This window comes from Penicillium samsonianum, assembly GCF_028829775.1.
Source record: "Penicillium samsonianum strain IBT 33392 chromosome Unknown utg000006l_segment0_segment0, whole genome shotgun sequence".
In the NCBI taxonomy this organism is placed as follows: domain Eukaryota; kingdom Fungi; phylum Ascomycota; class Eurotiomycetes; order Eurotiales; family Aspergillaceae; genus Penicillium; species Penicillium samsonianum.
In genome coordinates this window covers 916,584-939,206 of record NW_026643264.1, presented here as the reverse complement: position 1 = coordinate 939,206, position 22,623 = coordinate 916,584, and the positions used below count along the sequence as shown (strand labels likewise).

General features: G+C 46.3%; 7 protein-coding genes across 7 annotated transcripts; 4 read left to right on the top strand and 3 right to left on the bottom strand.

Annotated features, from left to right (window-relative positions):
* Positions 1–1,186: 1,186 nt before the first annotated feature.
* N7471_010498 (uncharacterized protein) lies at positions 1,187–1,666 on the bottom strand (the record flags this gene model as incomplete). Its single annotated transcript, XM_057283217.1, has 1 exon — positions 1,187–1,666. The coding sequence occupies one exon, from the start codon at positions 1,664–1,666 to the stop codon at positions 1,187–1,189; it is 480 nt and encodes a 159-aa protein (XP_057132196.1).
* Positions 1,667–2,516: 850 nt separating this feature from the next.
* Positions 2,517–3,080, top strand: N7471_010497 (uncharacterized protein; the record flags this gene model as incomplete). Its single annotated transcript, XM_057283216.1, has 1 exon — positions 2,517–3,080. One exon carries the CDS (start codon positions 2,517–2,519, stop codon positions 3,078–3,080), a length of 564 nt encoding a protein of 187 aa, XP_057132195.1.
* A 1,744-nt stretch (positions 3,081–4,824) lies between these two features.
* N7471_010496 (uncharacterized protein) lies at positions 4,825–5,103 on the bottom strand (the record flags this gene model as incomplete). The annotated part of the gene is made up of 1 exon (XM_057283215.1): positions 4,825–5,103. One exon carries the CDS (start codon positions 5,101–5,103, stop codon positions 4,825–4,827), a length of 279 nt encoding a protein of 92 aa, XP_057132194.1.
* A 1,021-nt stretch (positions 5,104–6,124) lies between these two features.
* N7471_010495 (uncharacterized protein) lies at positions 6,125–6,424 on the top strand (the record flags this gene model as incomplete). Its single annotated transcript, XM_057283214.1, has 1 exon — positions 6,125–6,424. One exon carries the CDS (start codon positions 6,125–6,127, stop codon positions 6,422–6,424), a length of 300 nt encoding a protein of 99 aa, XP_057132193.1.
* A 1,294-nt stretch (positions 6,425–7,718) lies between these two features.
* N7471_010494 (uncharacterized protein) lies at positions 7,719–7,997 on the bottom strand (the record flags this gene model as incomplete). The annotated part of the gene is made up of 1 exon (XM_057283213.1): positions 7,719–7,997. One exon carries the CDS (start codon positions 7,995–7,997, stop codon positions 7,719–7,721), a length of 279 nt encoding a protein of 92 aa, XP_057132192.1.
* Positions 7,998–12,946: 4,949 nt separating this feature from the next.
* Positions 12,947–19,010, top strand: N7471_010493 (uncharacterized protein; the record flags this gene model as incomplete). Its single annotated transcript, XM_057283212.1, has 7 exons — positions 12,947–13,073; positions 13,124–14,993; positions 15,044–15,240; positions 15,366–15,988; positions 16,031–17,329; positions 17,390–18,811; positions 18,888–19,010. 7 exons carry the CDS (start codon positions 12,947–12,949, stop codon positions 19,008–19,010), a joined length of 5,661 nt encoding a protein of 1,886 aa, XP_057132191.1.
* A 1,807-nt stretch (positions 19,011–20,817) lies between these two features.
* Positions 20,818–21,054, top strand: N7471_010492 (uncharacterized protein; the record flags this gene model as incomplete). Its single annotated transcript, XM_057283211.1, has 2 exons — positions 20,818–20,860; positions 20,912–21,054. 2 exons carry the CDS (start codon positions 20,818–20,820, stop codon positions 21,052–21,054), a joined length of 186 nt encoding a protein of 61 aa, XP_057132190.1.
* Between the last annotated feature and the right edge of the window lie 1,569 nt (positions 21,055–22,623).

The following is a 22,623-nucleotide window of genomic DNA, read 5'->3' as shown; positions in this document are numbered from 1 at the left end:
ACAAACAGTACAGTATAACCTTAGACTTCCACAGAACAGGGTCTTTGCATGATGCTGTCTAGCACAATCTGCACGAGCAGAAGATTGAAACACATACAATGTGAGGGGCGCTTATCATTCCGTCTCAGCTCTCCTATAGGTGGAATTCATCACTCTGATAGAAGGGGCTAAGCAAACCCCCTATGGAGACTTCCTTGACTCACTGCTATTGTATCGACTATTGTCGATCTATGATAAAAAATGTGATCATCCCCACAGTTTTCATTATGTCTAAATTCAGCTTCAATCCAACGCTCATATGGCATTGGAAGTGTTCCGTAAGGCTTCTACCACAAGTTTCTCAAACTATCATCAGTCCATGAAGGCCCGCTTAAAATAGTGACTCCACGGCCCTTGAATTGAAGAAAAAAGCCTATCATTGTTTCCTGGCTTGATCAAAAAGGAGCGAGACACAGCATGGGCAGGGCACATATTGCCACATAACCCTGGGTTTTCCACCGCAAGATATGACCCAATGAGAGTCCCTTACATGATAAATTTCTTGCATCACGGGCCTCCTGCGTAGTGCATAATGAGCCTCCCGCATTAACAATAAATCAATCTCCACTTTTGAATAATCGAGCAGTCAGCCACATGCGCACCACAAGGTGCGAACTCACCAAGTTGTAGTACAATAGCTGATTGAATGTTTTTCCTAGATATTAGAGGGATTCGAACAGTGGTAAAGTTGATCATGTGGTCGAGTACTAATAATTGCTTCCGTTTCAGAGACTTACGCACGCTTGTTTATGTCGAGACCAGGAGCCATGGAGGTTACACATGCTATACATTAAATTGCTATTATTACATCATGATACCTGATAATTGAATGTCAAATGCATATCAAGAAATCATAAAGAGGCTACCCAAATGAGTCGACAGGAGAAAGAGCAAATCAATAGGGGGCGAAAGCCAAGATGCAGGCTAACAGGTCTCACGCTAGCATAGGAAGATAGGGTTGGAAGTGGAACTATAGATCTGAAGATCAAGCATGGGACAGTTTGGGAAGGAGGACTAGTTACACGGCATATGAATTCGAGAGTTAGCGAGTATAGTATTCAGTAAAGATGAGCATTGCTCATATTCAAAGAGTTTGATCTTTCAAAAGCTCTTGAAACTCCCACAGCGATGATAAATACTGCTCTGTCTACCTCTCCTCCTGCCAAACCCGCAGTCCTGTTCTTTTCTCCAAATAGCCCGGCCATTTCTTCGGAAAATACCGTCTAATCTCCAGTTTTTGTAAATTTGAAAAATTTCCAAGCGTTCGCGCAAAATCAGCATCCACAGCTGGACCCCAGTGGTTGACAGTCGGTTCCGAATCAAGGTATAACACCATTTCTTCGAGACATTTTGCTTCTGTGAACAGTTTTTCGAGAAGCTCGCGCCATCGCGGGCCATTGGGAGGATTGCTTGTTAGGAAATCTGGGTGCGGCCCTTGATTGTATACAGCATGAACAGAGATCCAAAGTCTGCGTAGGTTCCGAACGTTTGACGGCTTAATCATATTAAACCAGTCTATACCAGTGTCGGGGTTGTGAATTTGGAACATGTTTTCGATATAGAATTCCGCTGGATTTTTCGAAAGGGTATTTTGAGGATCGGTAATGTGGATTCCTGATTCAGACATGACGGATACAAGTAATCGAATGAAATGACGTTATGTCTGTGTAATAAGTAACGTGTGGGGAGTTTGGGCTTTTGGAAAAGATTCTCATACTCTCAACCTGACGATTCCAGTTTGAAACAACATGGATACTATGGCTTTTGCTTGTACACTTTGCGTTGCAAGCCATATATGCAGGCTCGTATGCAAGAGGCCCAAATGTTCTCCGTATTTAATTTTCAAGTGTTTTGAAAGGTTTTTTTTTGTAGATGCATGAATCTGCAATAAGGGCTTTCTGACTCATGGCACATGGTCTGGTCTGCCTCCCGCATGCCTCCCGCATGGCCTAGCCTGCCTCCCACATGGTCTATTCTGCCTCCCGCATAGCCTAGTCTGCCTCCCGCATGGTCTATTCTGCCTCCCGCATAGCCGTATGGTCCAGTCCGCCTCCTGCATCATCTGGTCTGCCTCTCGCATGCCTCCCGCCTGGCCTAGTCTGCCTCCCACATGGTCTATTCTGCCTCCCGCATGGTCTATTCTGCCTCCCGCATAGCCGTATGGTCCAGTCCGCCTCCTGCATCATCTGGTCTGCCTCTCGCATGCCTCCCGCCTGATGCTTATCGGCCCTTTCTCTTAGTCCGTCATGGACTTCGACTCGTGCGTTGGCCGAGTAAAAAGTACCCCTCTCAAATCCACTACGTACAGCCTTCCGCGTGCCGCCGCTCTGATCTCAACTTACGCGTGGCTTATGTTATTATCCAAAACTACGGAATAAAAACGACCTTTGTGTCAGCACTCACTTTTCCATTTTCGCGTTTTCATTTTCTTTGGATTTTTTCTTTCGAAGACAGCATATTGCGATAATCCGATCACAATGGATCCTCGCGAAGCCAGATCGACCGGGTATAGCACCTTTTCATCAACACTTGAAATCAAACCCAAAACCGTCGGTCGCCCGAGGTTCGACCCGTATCACAAGGTTCTCAGCAGGTTTTATGAACCACTGGTGCTGTTGCGATTGCTTGGACAGAGCCGTGGGAATCACCAGCCGAAACCGCACGATGTAAATGCAGGCCAAGCTGTGCGTCGGGATTTCTTGCGGAATCTTTCCTACATTTGTGACTTTGAAAAAGGCGGAGATACCTGCACCGCGATTGGACTTGCAGACCTCGGCGCATGCTATCGGTTATATGTCGCTTCAAATAAAGGACAAGCTAAAATAGCTGAGTTTCTTAAGGCTGTTCTTGGGCTACTGCACGATTTAAATGAGGTGCCAGGATCGGAGCTACCTCAAAAGGAAGCAGACTTTATGAAGTTTTGTGTTGATTTTGCGGAAAAGCGCGTCAGAAAGGAAAAGAACTGCTTATTCAGGGCCGTGGATGCTTGTAGCCGAAAGCTTTCACATTCAGCTACAATTGAAGGTGTGCACCGCCAGTAAAGTGTTATAATATTGCCGATGCTAATGCCTTGGTAGCCGAAAGACTACGCAAGTGGTTAAGATCGCTCCGGAGCCATGATGATAATCTCACACTTTGCACGTTTGCATACGAAACCAGGCATTCTCCATTTCTCCCATGGTTGCGGTCTATACGGCAAGAAAACTTGCTCAGCCCAGACATAGAATGCGATCCTTTTGGGCTTGTGAGACATTACATCGGACGGCTAGCACATCATATCCGAGCATCAAAGGAGCTTGTTAAAGCTGTCACTGATATGAGCCAAATACTAGAAAGTTGCGAAGTTTCCGCTGTGGATCACATAGCACCGGTGCCACCTCCCGCACCCGACAGGCATACGAATCTTGACGGAATTCTCAACCGTATGTTAGGGAAGGGACACGACGAGCGACTCGACATTGAACATGGACTGTCAAAAATCAACGCTGTGAATCGACTCTTCGATAGATTTCCGGGCGAATATCGGAACCTAAAGCCACGAATCCATGCAGAGGTCCAAATACTTGAGCATTTTCATCGATATCAAATACAATTCACCGAAAATGATCGCTTTGTCGCTTGCAGTAAGGCAGCCTGTCTATGTTGCGAGATGTATTTCAAACACCACCCAGCACGAATGATTGTCCCTGAATCGCATCGAAATGTGTGGACAAACTGGGGACCGCCTCTGGTAGAGAACTTCTCGAAGACCCACGGGGCAGGAAGGCAGCAGTTACATATACTGAACAAAGTGATTCACGAGATTCGCAATCTTGTCATCAGTCAAGCCCTTGGACAATCCTCGGTTGGCCAGCGACGTCCTGATTCAAAAACAGAAATTACAGATCTCCATTCCCTCGGCTACACCCCAGCACCTATCAACGGTTCGGAAAAGAGTTCAATGGTTATGAGCAAAGATACCCCCATTGAAAAACATAATCAACAATTAAAACATCAAGCCAGAGGTCCATCGATTAGCCCTGGATTATTGACTCATAACAACGAAGAATCGGATGGTGAGGGCGGAGGCGTTTCCATTCAGGCCTGGATGCATTGAGGGCAACTACAACGTCGCTCGTTTAAAGCGGATGGTGTCTTTGGCTTATACTATTTTGACTACATATTCTTGTACTGCTCTCTTTTTTAAGCACGATGAATCTTAAATTGGAAAAACAAAGCTTAAGTGTTATTTATCTCTGCACTACCCCTTGCACGTCCTGTCCCGGTGCCTTCGGAGATTATCGTTGCGTGTACAAGACGAGCCACATTTGTCGCAAGTAAACTTTTCTATGATCTCCAGATGTTCTCTAGCCCATGGCTTATGATGTGTTACGACATGTCGGCGCATATCCGTTTGTTCAGCTGTACGATAATCACAGAAAGCTTGTGGACATTTGACAGGTTTGACGTGTATCCGAGCGTGCTTCCTGGAAAATATTAGATACTGCATTATGTTCGTTATAGACACAAAAGGTACCTTGAAAGATGTTTCTTATCTTCACCTGTTCTCCATTCGCAATTCAAATACCGACAACGATACACTCCATCAGAAAACAATGTCATATGGTCTAGTGAGGGCATCTCTGCTTCTTCAAATTTGACCACATTTCGAGGCGCTGAGGCCAGCGGCTCTGACAGGCTTTCCTCTGGAGCTCTGCCTTGGCTAGAATCCTCAGTCGATGTCATTCTTTCAAAGTTTTCTTGAAAACCCTCTCCTCCATCAGGGAATACATCTGGTTCAAGTCTCTATAGAGATGAATGATCCATGTAGTTCTCTGCAGACTCTGGGGGATTCATGATAGCTGCATCCGTGAAGCCGTAAGTGCCATTCATCGGTTGAAAGACTTCAAATGAGGTGTCTGCAGGGGGTGCGGCACCACCTGTCGCGCTGGGAGCCACGGGGAGACCAATTGTTCCATGTTCGGGAAGGTAAACGGTTTGTTCAGTCAACAGGTCAAGAAAAAAGTTTAGGTCTCCACATTCATCTTCATCGTCCGCATCTTGGCCAGAGAATGCGTTGTCCATGGCTAATGGTAGGGACGCATAAGAAAACAGCGCAACGTAAGATTAGAAGGCTTTATACTGAAGAAAGTCGCGAGTATTGGCTTTCTGGATAATTAATCCCTGCGCCGATTGCTTGCATGACTTCGACAACTCATTTTTCTTTTTTGGAGTAGCCCGTACGAGCCGTAAAAATCAACTGGTCAACTGCCTAGGGCCCATATTACTCTTCGAGAGTAACCAATGGATGTGATCCACATGTTTGCCATTCTTTCGCCGCTCTTTCTCATGCATCTTTTCAGTCTCGAGCATCAAGATAAGCCTCCACTCTGTGGAATCCTGTTGATTGGTTGGATAATTGGAGCTACGAATACATGGCGCCTATTGCAAATTGACTCGAGTGAATTATGTTCCTCTCGCTATTTGTCGAAGCCTTTGGGGCACACAATGAATTGTTGGACTGACAAAGTACGTGAGACGTATTGATTTTCTGAATATCCCGGTGGGAAAAATATTCATAGTAGCCGCTATGTAGATCCCTCTTTTTTATCTGTGACTTTGAGAAAGGAGGCGATACTTCCACCGCTATCGGGCTCGAAGAGACTGGGACTTGGTCCAGATTCTGGGTTGCTTCAAACAAAACAACAGCTTAGATTGCCGATTTCTTGCAGCATATTCTAGAAAGGCTTCATAGTATCTATCATTTCGCAGGAAAGAATTTGACTCCAAAGAAGAATTCTTTTGTGAAATTGTGTGTTGAATTTGCAACGAAACGCATTTCCTAGGAAAAGAAGTGCTTATCGACAGCCGTTAAGACTTGTCTTAAAATTATTTTACATTCGAGTTCATACGAAGGTATTTACGCTCACTATTTATTCCTTGCTTGCCGTACAGTTTCTCATCCTACGTAGACAAAGGACTCAGCGAGTGGTTAAAGTCGCTTTTAAGCCATGATGAAAATCTCACACTTTGTTTGTTTACCTACGAAAGCCAGCATTCGGAGTTTGTTTCCCGGCTGCAAGTCTTTTCCGCAGAACAAGAAAGCATGTCAGGCATAGAAAGAGGACCTGGAACTTTTGCGTCTGTGAGGCATTTCCTTGGTCGACTAGCTCACCACATTAGGGCGTCTGAAGAGCTAGTCGAAGCCGCCATAGACGTGAGCCACATGGTCCAAACCTTCGATGTTCGCGTCGTCAACTACACAACACCGGTACCTGCTCCAGAACCTGACGGACACACCAACCTTCATGATATTCTTAATCGCATGTTACCAAAAGCTTCGAATGAAAGTCTCATCATCGAACGCGGACTTTCCGATTTCAACGCTGTGAAAGGGATTTTCTGAAATTTTCCGAAGAAATATCAGCGTATAAGTCCGCAGGTCCATGCGGAGGTTCAGACCCTCGAGTACTTGTACTGAAACCGTATGACGTTTGCAGAAAATGACCGCTATGTTGCTTGCAGCAAGCCAGCCTGTTTGTGTTGTGAAATGTATTTTCAGTACCAACCTGCTCGAATGGATGTTCCCGAGTCACATCAGAATGTGTGGACAAATTGGGGGCCACCTCTGGTACAGAACTTCTCAAAATCTCATCCAGCAGGCAGGCTGCAACTAGATCTACTAAATAAAATGATCCAAGAAGTTTGTTCACTTGTCATCAATCAAGTACTTGGACAATTTGCGCTTGATCATGGATATCCTGACTCTGTGACAGGAATTACGGAGATACATTTATTCCGCAATAACTCAGCTTCCGTCATTGTCAGACACCAAAATCCACTTGTTGCATGCCATCCCGTCTCCCGCGATGATATGATCGGCAAGTTCACAAACGCTTCGGCAGAAGGATAGATTGAAATTGAGACCTTGAGAAATGCCGGCGAAGAATGCGACTTAGAGAGTGGAGGGGCTTAGAGAGTGGAGGGGTTGTACTATATGCTTGAAAATTTTGCGAACTACCGATACTGGTAATGTTGATGAAATCACCAATGCTACAAGACTTCTTGAAGTTTTAGAGGACTGAGACTTAAGTACTCATGGTACGTCAGAGCGTGGACAAGTTAGATAAGAGAGTCTATTCGTCACTGCTATCCTGCATATGTTCCATCTTCCTTGCATGTTTTGTAAGATTGTCTTTCCGCGTGAAGGAAGAGTCACATTGGGTACAAGGAAATCGTGCAATCTCTCCCAAATGTTTTTTGGCCCATGGCCGATGGTGGGCTACGACATGCCGACGCATATCCGTTTGTTCTGCTGCGCGATGTGAACAAACCTTACTTGGACATTTCACAGGTTTGACATGTCGCCGAATGTGTCTTCTGTCCGAAATTAGCTAACGCACCAAAGTCATTCTAGACTATTTTCAATACCTCAAACCATGTTTTTGATCCCACACCTTCGTTGATTTGCAATCCTGATATATACAACGATACAACCCGTCTGAAGTATCCGTGATATGGTCTAGTGAAGGCATTTCTGCTTCTTCAAACTTGTCCATACATTGAGATGCTGCAGCCAACGATGCTGAGCCACCTTCTTCTTGTGGTTCTTCCGGATTTCCAGTCTCAGTAGATGCCAGACTCTGCGTATGACCTTGGAATAGATTGATTCCACTAGGAAGCAAGTCCGATGCAGCACTCTACAGAGGCCAATCTTCGGTATGGTTCTCAGTGGGAAGCAAGTGATCCAGAAAAGCAGTATCCATCAAGTCGAAGTTATCGTTTCCCCGTTGATAGGCATATAATGTTGTGTTGGAAGGAAGTGCGGCACCTCCCTCTGCGTCGAAGCTCATTGGAAGATCAGTTGTTTCAGATTGGTCAAAATGACGGGTTTGATCGGTCCGAAAGTCGAGAGCAAAATTCGAAATCCACCCCTCGTCATCTTCATCCTGGCCAGGAAGACTGACTTCCATATTCATTGATAGAATCGCGGATGGAGACTGCAGAGTAAGGTACGGTAGGACTGTCAGATTTATAAGGGACACGAGGACGCTTTGCTTGGCAAGTCATGCCAGCATGGATCGCTTTCGTGACCTAGGGGATGACCAAATTCAAAAATTCGGGCAACGGCTTCAGGCAATCACTTCAGGCGCTCGATATCAATATACGCTAATACCTTGCATAGGCATGTGTGCTCGCTCATCATCATTCACCGCCACTTGTCTGACGACGATATAACTAAATAAGAACTGAAAGAACTAAAATACTTAGTAGTTAGGCTAGTCCACATATCCACAACTTCACCGCTGGTTGTGTGGGCCGTTTGCTTATACTCGACCATTGGGGCAAGTATGCGTTCTGTGGCAACATGTTGAGAGATCATCTGTAACTACCAATGCATGGCGCCTTTTTCCAGCTGACAACTGCACAATGCATTCCTCTGGCTAATAAGATGCGAAGCCTTTATAGAATGTGTTGGCATTCTAAAAGGTTACTGCTACATACTCGTATTGAACTAGAATATTGGTTGGTGCAAAGTGAATTATAGCAGCCACTGATGTAACCCTTTCACCGTCTAGTCGACCTGTACCGGCAGAGCCCGGACTGTTACGCTCCGACGCATATCTCAGATACCGTTTTACAGCAAAATCTATCGCTTTTCCTTGGGTTTAAAGGCCTTCGCAACCACGCCTAGCTCTGATTCCCAGGTCGATACTCACGCGACTTGATTGCCTACTTAGATTCATCGCTATGATGACTGCCCAAGGTCCAAGTAATCAAGATGCTCCAATCAGTGAGTGTTATATTCTTCTCACTTTGTGAATGGAATTTCCGCTAATATGAGCCGTAGACGAGCTCGTGGGAAAAATGATGTTCCGCGAATACGTCACGGCGGCTCTAGCCAGATCAAACAAATCCTTTCAATTACTCGTTAGTTTCTTAGTCTTCGGCTCAACTGAAACGTCTGTGCTGAGGCTGACTGATTAGGAGACCGAAGTCATTCAATTTATTATGTCTTATGATTATCTTGCAGCAATGCAGACTCTAGAAGCGGCGCGCATCGCTCCCTTTCACAATCAAGAGACAGACCCGCAAAGCGCCGTCTTCTGAGTACTTGGCTTTGCTTATCGCTCTCTACAGCACTCACAGGCGTATGCGCTGATGTACAGCCTACTTCAACTTAGCCACATAGGATGCCACATGGAACCTCATATCAGTACGTTGGCTTCATTCATCACCGGAACCCCACAGTTGCTGCCACCTCGGAGAACCCAGACTATCGAGGTAAACACGCAATCCAACTCCCACGGAGAAGAGGATCTATCAAAGTATACCTCTGCGTTGAATGAAAAAGGACAAGAAGATGGGAAGGCACTCAAACGTATATATTCAACACTCAGAATGGATCCTCCTCAGTTCAGTGCGGAAATTCGTTTTGGGGATTTGTATTCATTTGGGGTCGGACGAAATAAGAAGATTGCTGGCCATTTGGCTGCAAAGGATCTCTGCCGTCGAATAGGAATTTCAGTTGGAAGGTGACGGTAAAACGATCTAAAACCTTTCTTTCGGTTCAAATTGCACCATATCTTCCTACGCCTTCAAGCAAATCGCAAGTCCCTTCAGGACTTCTAGGCATGATTGTTGCAAGCATTACTGCCTGAAACTTCAAATCAAGGACTTCACTAGCTATGCCAAAGCTATCCTAGCGCCTAGATAATCATATGTATTGTTCGATAATCTTTGCTCGCGACGTTGAATGTTTTTTCTCCTTTTTCCTTTCTCTTTTTTTTTTTTTCAATACGAACGTTATTTACTGTTGAGAGGCTTCTGGCCCTAGTTTAGGAGGTGTTTCTTTTTCGTGCTTCCTCGTAGTAACAAGAGCCTCATAGGAGCCTGTAGCATTAACGTATCATGAAGGACACACGGCCACCTACAAATGACTATAAGATCCTGTTATGCGCAAGAGCTATAGCTGTCTACTTTAAGAAGGGCAAGCAGCGGAAGTGCTGTGAGGTTCTTCTCGGGTTCAAACCGCTTCATAGAACACACTCTTATGCGAACCTTAATTCCACTCTCCTTCATATTTTTCAACAAAATAAGATTGGAAAGTTCTTTATTATCATGACTGACAATGCACCAAATAACCCAACATTAGCTGATACATCATAGCAAGCAACGTCAGAACATGCCACTCTTATTAAGGTCCCAAGTCTTTCACATGCGCTTCGGCTAAGGTTTAACAAGCTTCTTAGGAATACTTCCCACGGAATGAATCAACAAAGACATGATGGCCAGCGCAGGGACCCAGCAGCGCTTGCATATGTAACAAAGCATGACATTGCTAATATGTTGAAGGTATATACTTCTTCAATCATCGATTGTAATACAATAATTACATATCAGCCTCTAAATTCGTAGTCTTGCTATGTTTGAGAATACATTCTACAATCTACAATGTGAACCAACGAAGCTTATGCCTCTTCGGATCGTCAAGATGAGTGAAATTTTACCTTCATAAAGCTGCGGCATTCAAAACGCCCTCGATCGTTCTTCCAGCCATTCTGTGAGGAGTATGAGCGGGGTGATATAGAATCTGGTGGATGAAGACGGAGAATGGAGCCGGTTTGGCTATCTCGGCAAACCTCCAGCGCAAGACCGCTTTCTTTTCACTTCCGTTTCAAGGATTCGGGTATATCGAACTCAAAAATGCCCACTATTAGTGGAGATATCATATCAGCTTTTGCGACTCGACACAGAGACGCCGGTGGAGAGATCACCTGTTCTTAAACCACAGATTTCGAAGGCACAACTAGATATGAGCGTCTCGAAGCTTTGAGCTTAGCGTGCAACTACACGGCCTGCCTCTCGGGCACTCCTTTCCAACGACTCAGCGGCATGCAATGACAATTGATTCAAGGGGTGCAATATCTTACCTGTGGCGTGGACCTGGATGGGTAAAAACAAAGTTCGCATTTCTAGACAATAGCCGACTCTAAATTGAGAATTGTTCCGGAAGCTTTCAGTATACCTATTTTCTCGGGACTTTTATGCCCACCCCACAATCTTCCTGACCAAAGAAAAAGGGTTTTCAGATGATCTTATGGTCGAAAAGCTGAAACCAAGCTTAATCGGAATTGCGGCATTGTTTAGGTTAGATAGCAATTGTAGTATTACTGGGCTCGCTGTGAACTAGTAAAACTGGCTGAAATGATTGCTTGTGGTATTCGAGCTGTATGGACGGAAAGACGCTGCCGACCATGAAGTTGCCCTAGCGTTACGACGATCACGCTTAGGTTCTTGATATAGGACGAGGCGAGTCTATAGGCTCTCGTTGATTGTAAGAAATACCTGATAGCAAGTTCTCTTTTCCCTGTGTGCTCATCGCCCAAGAGTTTGCTGTGTGGAATTTCAGCCAGTTGTATAACTACAGATTTTACCGAGCCCAGCATCCAAAGTAATGTTACCATGTATGATACATGCAATGTCTTCATGAACGAGTCATACCTCATTTCCTCGAGAAAACGTAATTATATGTGCCCTATTCGTGAAGACTAGTGCTGTTGATAAAGCCTGACTGAATGAAAATCTCTACCTACATCGGCGTCAAGGTTGAAAATAATAAGCTCATTCTGAATGCGGCGAATCCATATTCATAGCATAATCCTTTTAATGAAAACGGCTTTCAAAATGAATATCCGTGGTTCACATTCATATCCTTCTGACTTTGTCATGCGAATGCAAATGCGAATAAAAAAAGCTCAACATTCGCGAATGTTCCCTACCTTGCCGGCTTCTTTCATCGTGGGCCTCCCGCATTTTCTTCTGGGGTTGATAAAATAGCGCACTATTATTCACTGGCTAAATATTCATTTTCTATGGTGTATGCATGGAAGTTGCTTGGGCATATGAGGAACTTGAAGCCTTATCTTGTATGAATGCTCTCTCTGTAAGGAGAACAAAACTTGTAAACATCGACAAAGCCCAGTCTGTGCTCAGGCAGACTCTGATTGACTATAAAACGAAAAACAAGCTCATTGAACTCGAAAGAAGCAAAAGTTGAACAATATCTTTTTTCTATCCTAGCTACGAGAACACTTACACCTTAAGCTGGGGGGGGGGGGGGGGGGTCCGGATCCGTGTGAATAGATAGATACTTTTAAAATCTTAAGACAATCCCATGTGTCGTCCCGTGCGCCACGCAGGAAACCGGTCAGACCAAAGTGGAGTGGAGCCTGATGTATGGAGGTCAAATACTCATGTTGCACCACTGTAGCTAGGCATCAGTTGCCCCATGCCAATACTTGTTCTAGTTGGGGCGTGTTGGTAGCTGCAGGGGCTGCACATAGCCGCAGCTACCCAATGGCGAAAACATCTCAAGATCCTTGTCGGGTTGATTGGCCCTGGGTGTGGCCACGATTGAAATGCCTCGTGCAGGCGCGTAGGCTGATTCATCGCCTGGACCTGTTGAATGTGGCTTTGCGGCGCGACACACCGCTACACGGAGCTGTCAGGCATTTATAGGCCATTCATAGGCGCGAGTCGAGCATGAAAAAAAGGGTCTCACTAGAACGTGCATGAATGCCTCACAATTATCTCCTTATGCGCAGCTAACCAAACTGAAGTAATGTACATTTCAGCGTCAACACGCATGCTGGGGCTCGTAACATGAGCACCGTTTTTTTCGCACAATAGCGCTCTTGTACTAGATTGCGCTAATTCATGCCTACGTCTCTCTTCTCCAAGAGTATACCTGCTTGGCGTATCCTAGATTATTTCATAGAGACCTTCCCTTCTCCAAACAATCACTGGAAACCTACATCTTTCTCAACGAAACCCACCCATCCGTGTAGCCTTCTGAGCTAGAAATACTTATAGTGCTTTAAAGATCGCCAGAGCTAGACCTTCTACAGTTCAGCCTCCTTTCACGATGGATCACCGCGGAAATTGGCGATCTCAGGGCAATACGAGCAACCGAGGAGGATCCAACAGCTTCAGAAAGCGCAATCAGCCGGAAACACGCTGTATGCATTTCCAGCGTGGCAGATGCCACTACGGTGAGAGGTGCAGATTCTCGCACGATGTGACTGGGGCTGCCGACTTCAAGTCAAATCCAGCCCTGCCCTATACCATCCCACAGCCGATGATCTGGACGTTCGGAATCAATACTTCGACTGGAAGAGGCTTCTTAGAAATGGGATCTTGGGGTCTGGATATTCGCGAAGGGAACATGAGGAGATCGTTCAATTCTGGAACGGGGCTCTCGAAATTCTTGAAAGCGACAGCAGAGAGAATCACCAATTTCTCGCCAAAGATCTTGTGGATGACAATCTTCATGGATATGCATTTATCCTGGCAACTGCGGATGCAGACCACCCAGAGGGAATGAGACCTATTCCAGCTTACGACGAGCCATTTCTCAAAGTCATTACCCATACTTCTCTCTTGAACTGTCTTTCTGTCGATTCATTTGTTAGCACTCTGTACACATCCTTCAGTGGCACGAATGGAGATCGAGCAATCAGATATCTGAAAAGTATATGCGCGAACCTGATGGGTAAAGGTAAAGACACCAACGAAAATGCACCGGTCATCTCTTTGGATATGGTGAAGTTGCTGTTGAATACCCTTTACCAGCTTTTATCAAGGGTCCGACGCGCTCGACTTCACGATGAACTTCCCGCACTGCTCGACCTAATCCGCGAACTGGGCTCCAAGATGACTGAAACATGCTCGCAAGCCGACCTTGACGGACTTGAAACCAGAATAGAAGTCATGCAGAGCCTAATCACTAGCGCAAATCGCAATCTTGTTACACCCAAAGCGCATCAGGAAAATCCCCAGAAGACTGGGTTAGTCCTGTCGTCCTTTCCAATGGATATGCAAATACCCGGAGGAAGACACGACAACGACCTTGCAGAAATCTCTCAAGTTCAGATTCTTCCTACCCATGGAGAGATTGTCAGCGGCAATTCAGAATATCTACCATCTACCAACTTCCTTCAGCCGCACTTTCTCGCCGACCCTTTGCAAAGATACATTGACTCAACATTCCGGCTCCTGCGCCATGATATCTTCGGCTCAGCCAAAGATGTTCTTCGAGATTTGCTGCAGCAGAAGGATTTGACACGAGTTCCTTATCTCTCAGGCAAGGATAGCGGGGCACATCTCTATCTGGGAGCACAGGTCCAGCAAATGTTTATCAATGAGCGAAAAGAGCTCCAAGCGACCGTATCGTTTTCTACTCCACCACCACTCCGCAAAAAGACCTCCAATGAGCAATGCAGGTGGTGGCAAGCCTCCAGTCGACTAGAGGAAGGAAGCCTAGTGTGCTTCTTGACGTCTCAAGGAACTCTCAGAAGGCTTATTTTCCTCGAGGTCACTGTGAAGAATGCTTCCAAGGACCGAGCGCACCAGAACAAGAGTAGTCTTGCTTCTGATAGGTTTCCACCTAGTATTACGGTCAAGCTTGCGGCATGCCTACAACAAGAACTGATTTTCCTGGGCCAGCTTTACAGCGAGAAGCTCACCGGTATTCTGGTCGACTTCCACGGTTTGATCCCTGCCACGTTCGTCCCTATCCTGAAAAACCTTCAGCGAATCCAACGCGAAGGGGAGTTGGCATTTCAAAAATGGGTCTTGCCAGGCCGTAAGGATGATGAAGACGGTCACAGCATACCCCCACCGACATACGCACGCAAACCAGGATTTATCTTTCCCCTGACTTCGATCACAAACGTCGGAGCTGCTAATGTTGCATTGGACCTGAGTACCCCTGAGTCTATTGACATCTTGAAGCTGCAAAGTCGAACTGGTCTCGACCACGGCCAGTGTCACGGACTTATCGCTGCTCTCGCTCGAGAATATGCCCTCATCCAAGGCCCGCCGGGCACCGAAAAGTCCTATTTGGGTGTTAAGCTTGTTCAAGCTCTCCTTGAAATCAAGGAAAAGGCAAAGCTAGGCCCGATTATTGTGATGTGAGCACTGATCTCATGGTCTTTTGTATTTTTACTTACGGAAATTACAGTTGCTATACCAACCATGCCTTGGACCAATTCTTAAAGCATCTTCTTAATGTTGGTATCCAGAAAATCATACGCATTGGCGGCCGCAGTCAGGCCACTGAGCTTGAAGGCAAGAACCTTCGCGTTGTCAGCAAAGACATTGGGAAGATGAGAGTAGAGTCGCAAACCCTCGGCATGTCCTACGGGGGACTTGAGGATTGTATGAAAAATGCTGGATATGCAATGAAGCCCCTACACCAGTCTCAAAAAGGCCTGTCTTGGACCGCGATGGAGCATTTTTGCGCCGCAAATGGCCCATTATACATGAACAGCTGGAGCGACCAGACCTGGACGGATTCACCACTGTCACTGATGACAAATTACTCAATTGGATTGGAGTCAAATCGATGATAACCCAGAAAGACCAGAACGAGGGTGAAGTTGACGATGTCCGCTTGGAAGGACTCACACGCGCGGCCAAGGAAAATATCCACAGTCTCTCGATGCCGGAACGCCGGATCCTTGCAATGAGCTGGTTTAAACAGTGGCAGGAAATCGAAACAGCCTCCCTTTTCGAGGCTCTTGATCGCGCTGAAAATCTTCGCGAGGAAATTAATGCAGTCCATGAAGAGGTCAACCGCCGAGCCCTGATTCAAGCAGATGTGGTAGGAATCACGACAACAGCCCTTGCACGCCATATCGAGACACTGCGCCGCATAGGAGCAAAGGTCATTATATGCGAGGAAGCAGCTGAGGTGATGGAAGCCCACGTCATGTCAGCCCTCATGCCAGGTGTTGAGCACTTCATTCAGATTGGGGATCACCGACAGCTGCGGCCACAGATTCAAAATCATTCTCTCAGTCTTGAAACATCCACAGGGACATCATGGCAGCTAGACAGAAGCCAGTTTGAGAGATGCGCTGTCGGTGAGCCAGGTCTTAAGCCTGCCCCTGTCGCACAGCTCAATGTACAGCGAAGAATGAGACCTGAGATCTCGTAACTTATCAAGAGTGTCTATCCAAAACTCGAGGATCATGAAAGCGTGACGACTCTACCCAATGTTGCTGGAATGCGGAACAACCTATTTTGGCTGGACCATAAATGCGATGAAAACTCGGAAGATGACGGCAGCCGTGTAAAGTCTCATAGCAACCAGTGGGAGGTCGATATGGCTACTGCACTTGTTCGGCATCTTGTTCGGCAGGGAGAGTACAAGAGCGCGGATATTGCCCTCTTGACCCCCTATACCGGGCAGCTGCGGAAGCTCAGGACATCGCTCAGCAATGAGTTCGAGATTTGTCTCAGTGAGCGAGACTTGGAAACATTGGCCGCAGATGGGTTCGAGAAGGTTGAAGATGAAAATCCCGAGTCAAATGGTGACAAGGCAATCGAGAAGAAAACGTTGCTCCAGACGCTCCGCCTCGCTACTGTCGATAACTTCCAAGGCGAGGAGGCAAAGGTGATCATTGTCTCCCTAGTTCGCAGCAACTCAAAGCGCAAGGTTGGCTTCCTACGCACCGAAAACCGCATCAACGTGCTCCTCAGTCGAGCTCAGCACGGCATGTATCTCATTGGAAATGCCGAAACATACCTCAATGTCCCAATGTGGGCCGATGTCCACTCTCAGCTCTCCCGTGCGAATGCAGTCGGCACGGAGTTGGCTCTCTGTTGTCCTCGCCACTCAGACACGTCTATTCTCTGTTCCGAACCTCACGACTTTGATAGGAAGAGTCCTGAAGGTGGGTGCAGTCTCCTGTGTAGCCGTCGACTCGAGCCATGTGGCCATCAATGCCAGGCCAAGTGCCATTCGGCGGTCATGCACGACGGCTTTGCATGTGGAAAACCTTGCCCACGTATCCGATCAACCTGTGAGCACGAATGTCCCAAGCTTTGTGGTGAAGATTGTGGCCATTGCATAAAGAAAATTCAAGACGTGGAGCTTCCTTATGGTCATATCAAGAAGACAATATTTTGCCACCAGATACTTAACTTGAAAGTTCTTAAGTGCGACGTCGAGGTTGAAAAGACTGTTCCTAAGTGTGGTCATACGATCCGGGTTGGCTGTTTCAAGGATGTCACGTCCCCAATCTTCAATTGCCCTGAGCCATGCACAGACATTCTCAGCTGTGGACACAATTGTAGTGATTGCTGCGGAAACTGTCTCGAGGAAGTCCATGACGGAAGAAGAATATTGAAGCACTCGAAGTGCACGAAAAAGTGCGACCGTCCACACGGTGCTTGCAACCATCGGTGTCCCAGGACATGTCATAATGGGGAGAGCTGCGGTTACTGCGAGGCAAATTGCGAGGTAAGTCTCACTAGAATCATCATCTTGTCATCGTATCGGAAGTACTAATCATATATACAGGTTCGATGCTCACACTCAGCATGCGACTTAACCTGTGGAAAGGCATGTGCACCATGCATCGAGAGATGCACCTGGTCCTGCACTCACCAAGGCTCCTGCTCAATGCCTTGCGCGGCACCATGCAATCGACTTCCTTGCGATGAGCGATGCACCAAGGTTCTCAAATGTGGTCATCAGTGCCCGAGCCTCTGCGGGGAAGATTGTCCAAACAATCTGTGTCAAGAGTGCGGCGACAAGGAAGATTCCCGTGTTGACTTCCTCGAATGGAAAACCTATTCCCAAATCAATCTCGATGAAACTCCAATAATCGTGCTTGGATGCGGCCATTCCTTTACGAGTGAATCGGTTGATGGATTGGTTGGCTTAAATGAAGTATACACGAGAGATAAAGATGGAAAATTCGACGGCCTCCAAGATGTCTCTTCTCTTGCCAGTGCCATACCCTCGTGCCCGGACTTTAAGCAGCCCATTCGCCAGTTTGTGACGAAACGTTACAATCGCGCTATCAACCGTGCTGTTATGGATGAGACTTGTAAGCGGTTCCTTACCAAGGGCCGCACCGACCTTGAAGGCCTTGAATCCCGTCTGAATGACATTGAAGACAAGCTCAACTCTGAAAAAGCGTTATTGTTCGCAGGGAACGCTAAATTACAGCTCAAAGCACGATATGCGGCCTGTGCGCGCCTTGGGACGGAGGCTTCGACTCTCAGCAAAACCATGGAGGCCGAGAATCAGCCGATGGAACGGCTCATGGATGCAATTGCCATCTACCAGAAGTTATCAAGGAACGAAATAGCCTCCCTCTCATTCCGAATGGAGGCGATGAATATAGCAACACGAGAGCCCGACAATCAAATCACCCTGGGCGCACGGTTAATATACATCAGGGCCCGGGCAGTCGTGTTTAGCAATATCTTTAGAGTGATAGATTCAAGCGGAAAATCTGCAACACCACCAGGGCTAAGATTCACCAAGCCATCATCAACCTTGACTCAAGTGTTAAAAGATTGTCGAGACTTGATAACTAAAGCCAATGAAAGAAATCTCTCCCGCATCGCCATCACGGCAACCATCTCATTCGCCAAGATCGCCCAGCTGGACGCGTGGTATCACCGCACTCATCCAGGAGAAACAACAATTGATTTTCTTCTCAAAGAAAAATACACGGGTCTAGAGAAGCTCGAAGATCGCACAAAAATTACCCGCGATATCCTTGCCGTTGCTTTGAAACTATGCGACGAACTAGGAAACTGCCCCGAACTTGAAGAAAAGGTCCAGGAGATGATCCACCTCTACGAGGGGAAACGGTACGAGACAGTAACTTTAGAAGAACTTGAATCAATCAAGACGGCCATGGTCAGCGGGCGAGGAGGAATCGCGACTCACTCTGGGCACTGGTACAATTGCGTCAATGGACACCCGGTGAGTAAATTTTCCATTCGTCGAACTATCCTAAATTACCTTGACGAGGCAAATAAGCTAAGTAATCCTTTTGTAGTTTGCTATTGGAGAGTGCGGTATGCCGATGGAGCAAGCTAGATGTCCTGAATGCGGAGCACCTATTGGAGGTCAAAATCACACAGCTGTTGAGGGCGTATCTCGAGCGCGGGAGATGGAGTAGATAGGAACCATATTGTTTTCCGTTTTTTCTGTTTTTTCTGTTTTTTCTGTTCTGGAGTAGTGCACACGATTCTACGTTTAAATGTTGTACGACAGACTTTTTTAAGCGTCCGTACCTTAGCCTACCCTAAATAACGGTGGTAGATTAGTTAAGAAAGGATATATTACTAGATCAAATCTGAAGATCAGTAAGGATTCAATTTGTATGTTGTTGTCTGTTATTTTTAACCTTTATCATCCATTTTGTGGGCAATCCTGGGTTGTTCCACAACCGGTGACAGGTAAACGGTGGCGTGTTATAACATGCGGTGGTTCCATTCACAGCATAATAGGTCTGGCAGAAGTTGCTACAGGAGGAACCGTCTTAACACAGTTGGTCTTTCTTGGAGTACCAGGAGGTGAAGTTATCAGTTACGGATATATCCAACTACTCCTACTGCATCAATGTACGGTTGAGTCGAAAACTGCGGTAAACCATTGCATTGGAGATATTATGTACAAGGACAGAGTCGGTGAACTCCGTAACACCAAAATTTCCAACACAGTCAAGGTTTCCCAGGTGGTGAGCCGAAGCGGAGCAGAAATCATCTAAAGCTCGTCAGCGAAGGGGCTGACCGCTTTATATCGGGACAGTAACGACGTGTGAGGACAATGACCGGTCGGTTTGAACAGGGGACCTCAACTTCAGTGAGGGCTTTCTGAGTCTTGGGTAATGATTTGGCGCATGATCCAGTCTGCCTCCCGCATGGTTTAGTTTGCCTCCGCGTGATGTTTATTGCCCCTTTTAGAGTTTACATCTTGGACTTTGAGTCATGCGTTGGCCGAGTAAAAATACCCCTCCCATGTCAAGATTCAAATCTGCATCTGTGGAGTCGTAAGTGCTATTCTTCGGTGGAAAGGCTTCGAATGAGATTCCTGCAGGGGTGCGGCACCACCTGTCGAGCTGGGAACCATAAGGAGATCAATTGTTTCAAATTCGGAAAGGTGAAAGATTGGTTCAGTTAACAGGTCAAGAACAGTATTTGGGCTTCCATCGTCCTCATATTGGCCAGAGAATGTGGTTTCCATGGCTAATTATAGGAACAGATAAGATGACAACGCATCATGAGGTTAGACGGCTTTATACTGAAGGAAGACACGTGTACTGGCTTCTTGGCTGATTCATTCCTGCACAGATTGTTTGCATGACTTCGACAACTCATTCTTCTTTTTGGGGAAGCACACACGAGCCTTGAAACATCTGCCGGTCAACTGCCTAGAGCCCAACGTGACTCTTCGAGAGTGACCACATGAGTTAGTCCACATGTTTCGCCGCTCTTTCACCGCTCATTCTCTTGCATCCTTTTCGGTCTTGAGCATCAAGATAAGATTTCGCTCTGTGGGATCAGGTTGATTGGTTGGATAATTGGAGCTAGGAATGCATGGCGCCTATTGCAAATTGTCTTGCGTTAATCATGTTCATTTCGCTATTCGTCGGAGCCTTTAGGTCAGACAGTGAACTTTGGAGCAGGCACTGTACGTGATACGTATCGATGTCTGAGTATGTTGGTGCGAAAAACATTCATTGTACTCGCTATATAGGTCATTGCTTTGCTTTCTTTCCTTTTCTTATTTTTTATTTAAAGAAAACGCTCAGAGCTTGAGCCAACGCATACTTCACGGGTGAGTCCGTCCGACGCTCTGGGGGTACAAACAATTGTCACTTCGTTCTTGACCCTTTCACTGAAGTGCCGAAACCACGTTTGACTAGCTGTATTTCTCTAGGCCCAAAACTATTTTGGTTGCTTGCTGACTTAGAGCATATCACTATGGCTACCTGCCAATCGTCAACTTATGGTTATGCTCAGAGCTGTGAGTCTTCTGCTACGCTTATATTTCGATATATATGGCTCTCTAATACAGTCTCAGACCAGCTCGTGAGAGAAGCGATGTTCCGCGCAAATATCACACTAGCCCTAGCTCGATCCAGCGAACCCCACAATTTACTGGTTAGTTTCCCTGTCCTTCACTCTGGAAGTAAGTTCTCTGGGCTGCTTACCGAGTAAGGGCCTGATATAATCAGGACAATGGCCTGAAGCTGGCTGTATTTCAAACCATCGGCTTTGCTTATCACTCACTACTAGCTCCAGAGGCGTATACTCTACTATGCAGTCTACTTCAATGTGGTCATACTGGGCACACCACAGAGCCTCGGGCAGATACTTTGCGTCCATTTACCGAGCAATCACCGCAGCAGTCCCGATGGAGCAATCCGACAAGCGAAGCAACCCTACGGTCTGGAACACACAAAAATAACTTAGCCAAATACACCTCCGCTTTGTTTGCAAAAGGACAGGCAGAAGGCAAGAAAGTTGAACGTCTGGTTTCAGAGCTCGATTCAGGACACCTGCAGTTTAAAGTAACCATACGTTTTAGAACATTGCATGCATCAGGAATTGGGCGACAAAAAAGGATTGCTGGACATTTGGCTGCAGAAAAGCTTTGCCGTCATCTAGGCATCATAGCTTAAAGATAATTACGAGATCATTTCTGAATCTTTCTTATTGTAAACCATGAATAGTTTCATCGCTATTAGCTAAGGGTATTTAAATTGCAGTTATTGTTCCCCGCAGGCAGCGAGTTCTTGCAACAATTGAACAAGGTGACTTAACGGGTTATTCGTCGGTGGCCTAACGCGGCCAAGAGAAACAAAGAGAGTGTGACTTGGCTGTAGCGGGTCATCTGTCGCTGCGGTTTTGAACTGTAGCGTCAGATAGGGCCCGTCTGCGACGAGTTGTCTGTATCCCAGTTATTTTTATATATGGAGGGAAAGCAAAATCGAGTCTTGCCTGCTTGAAGGAAGACGAACGAGCAGCATGAAGCAAGCAACTGACACCGACTCTCGCGAGGTGGGTATAGAAGGCAAGAAATGTCTCAGTAATGTCGGTGTATATATCAAGTGAGTCACCCCCAGTAAAACTACTCGTTTTGAGTTATAAAGAAGGCTCATTGCATTTAGAAGAAGCTAGTAGTTGTTTTTTACAACCTAAGATAGATCATGCGGGTTTTAAATCATTCAGGGGTTCGGCAGGCTTTTTGGCCGAGGTCTCGGCTGACCGGGTCGTTGATTCCCAAAAAATCCTTATGTGTGCATTTAGAGTTCCTCCCCCCCCCCAAACTTCCGTCGGGGCCGGTATAGGACTATGGGGGACTGTGTGCGGTCCGACCCGCCATTAAAAAGGCCAAAGACCGCATATTCCGGTCTCAGTCTTGAAGTCGGGACTGAAACTCCATTCTTGGCCTAATTCATTTTGAAAAGTTTGGCCTGTGCCATACATAGAGCATAGAGAGCTTGAATAGCCATTCCAAGACAGCGCTAGGCATGAGGCTGTAGTCTACTTGCCGTAGAGTTATCCTGGCGGTTTGTCCCAGATCAATGTATGCTAATGTACTGTAGTGCGCGATTTTGGTCGCATAACACAATATCTTCTAACATTGATTTGATCGCATGAAGGCTCTCTATCTCACATTATGACCAACCCACGTCCACTTCTTCAAATTCTCCATCTTGACATGATTGATCTCATAAATTCGGACCCAAGGTCGGTACTTTGGAACAATAGGAGCTTGTGGCT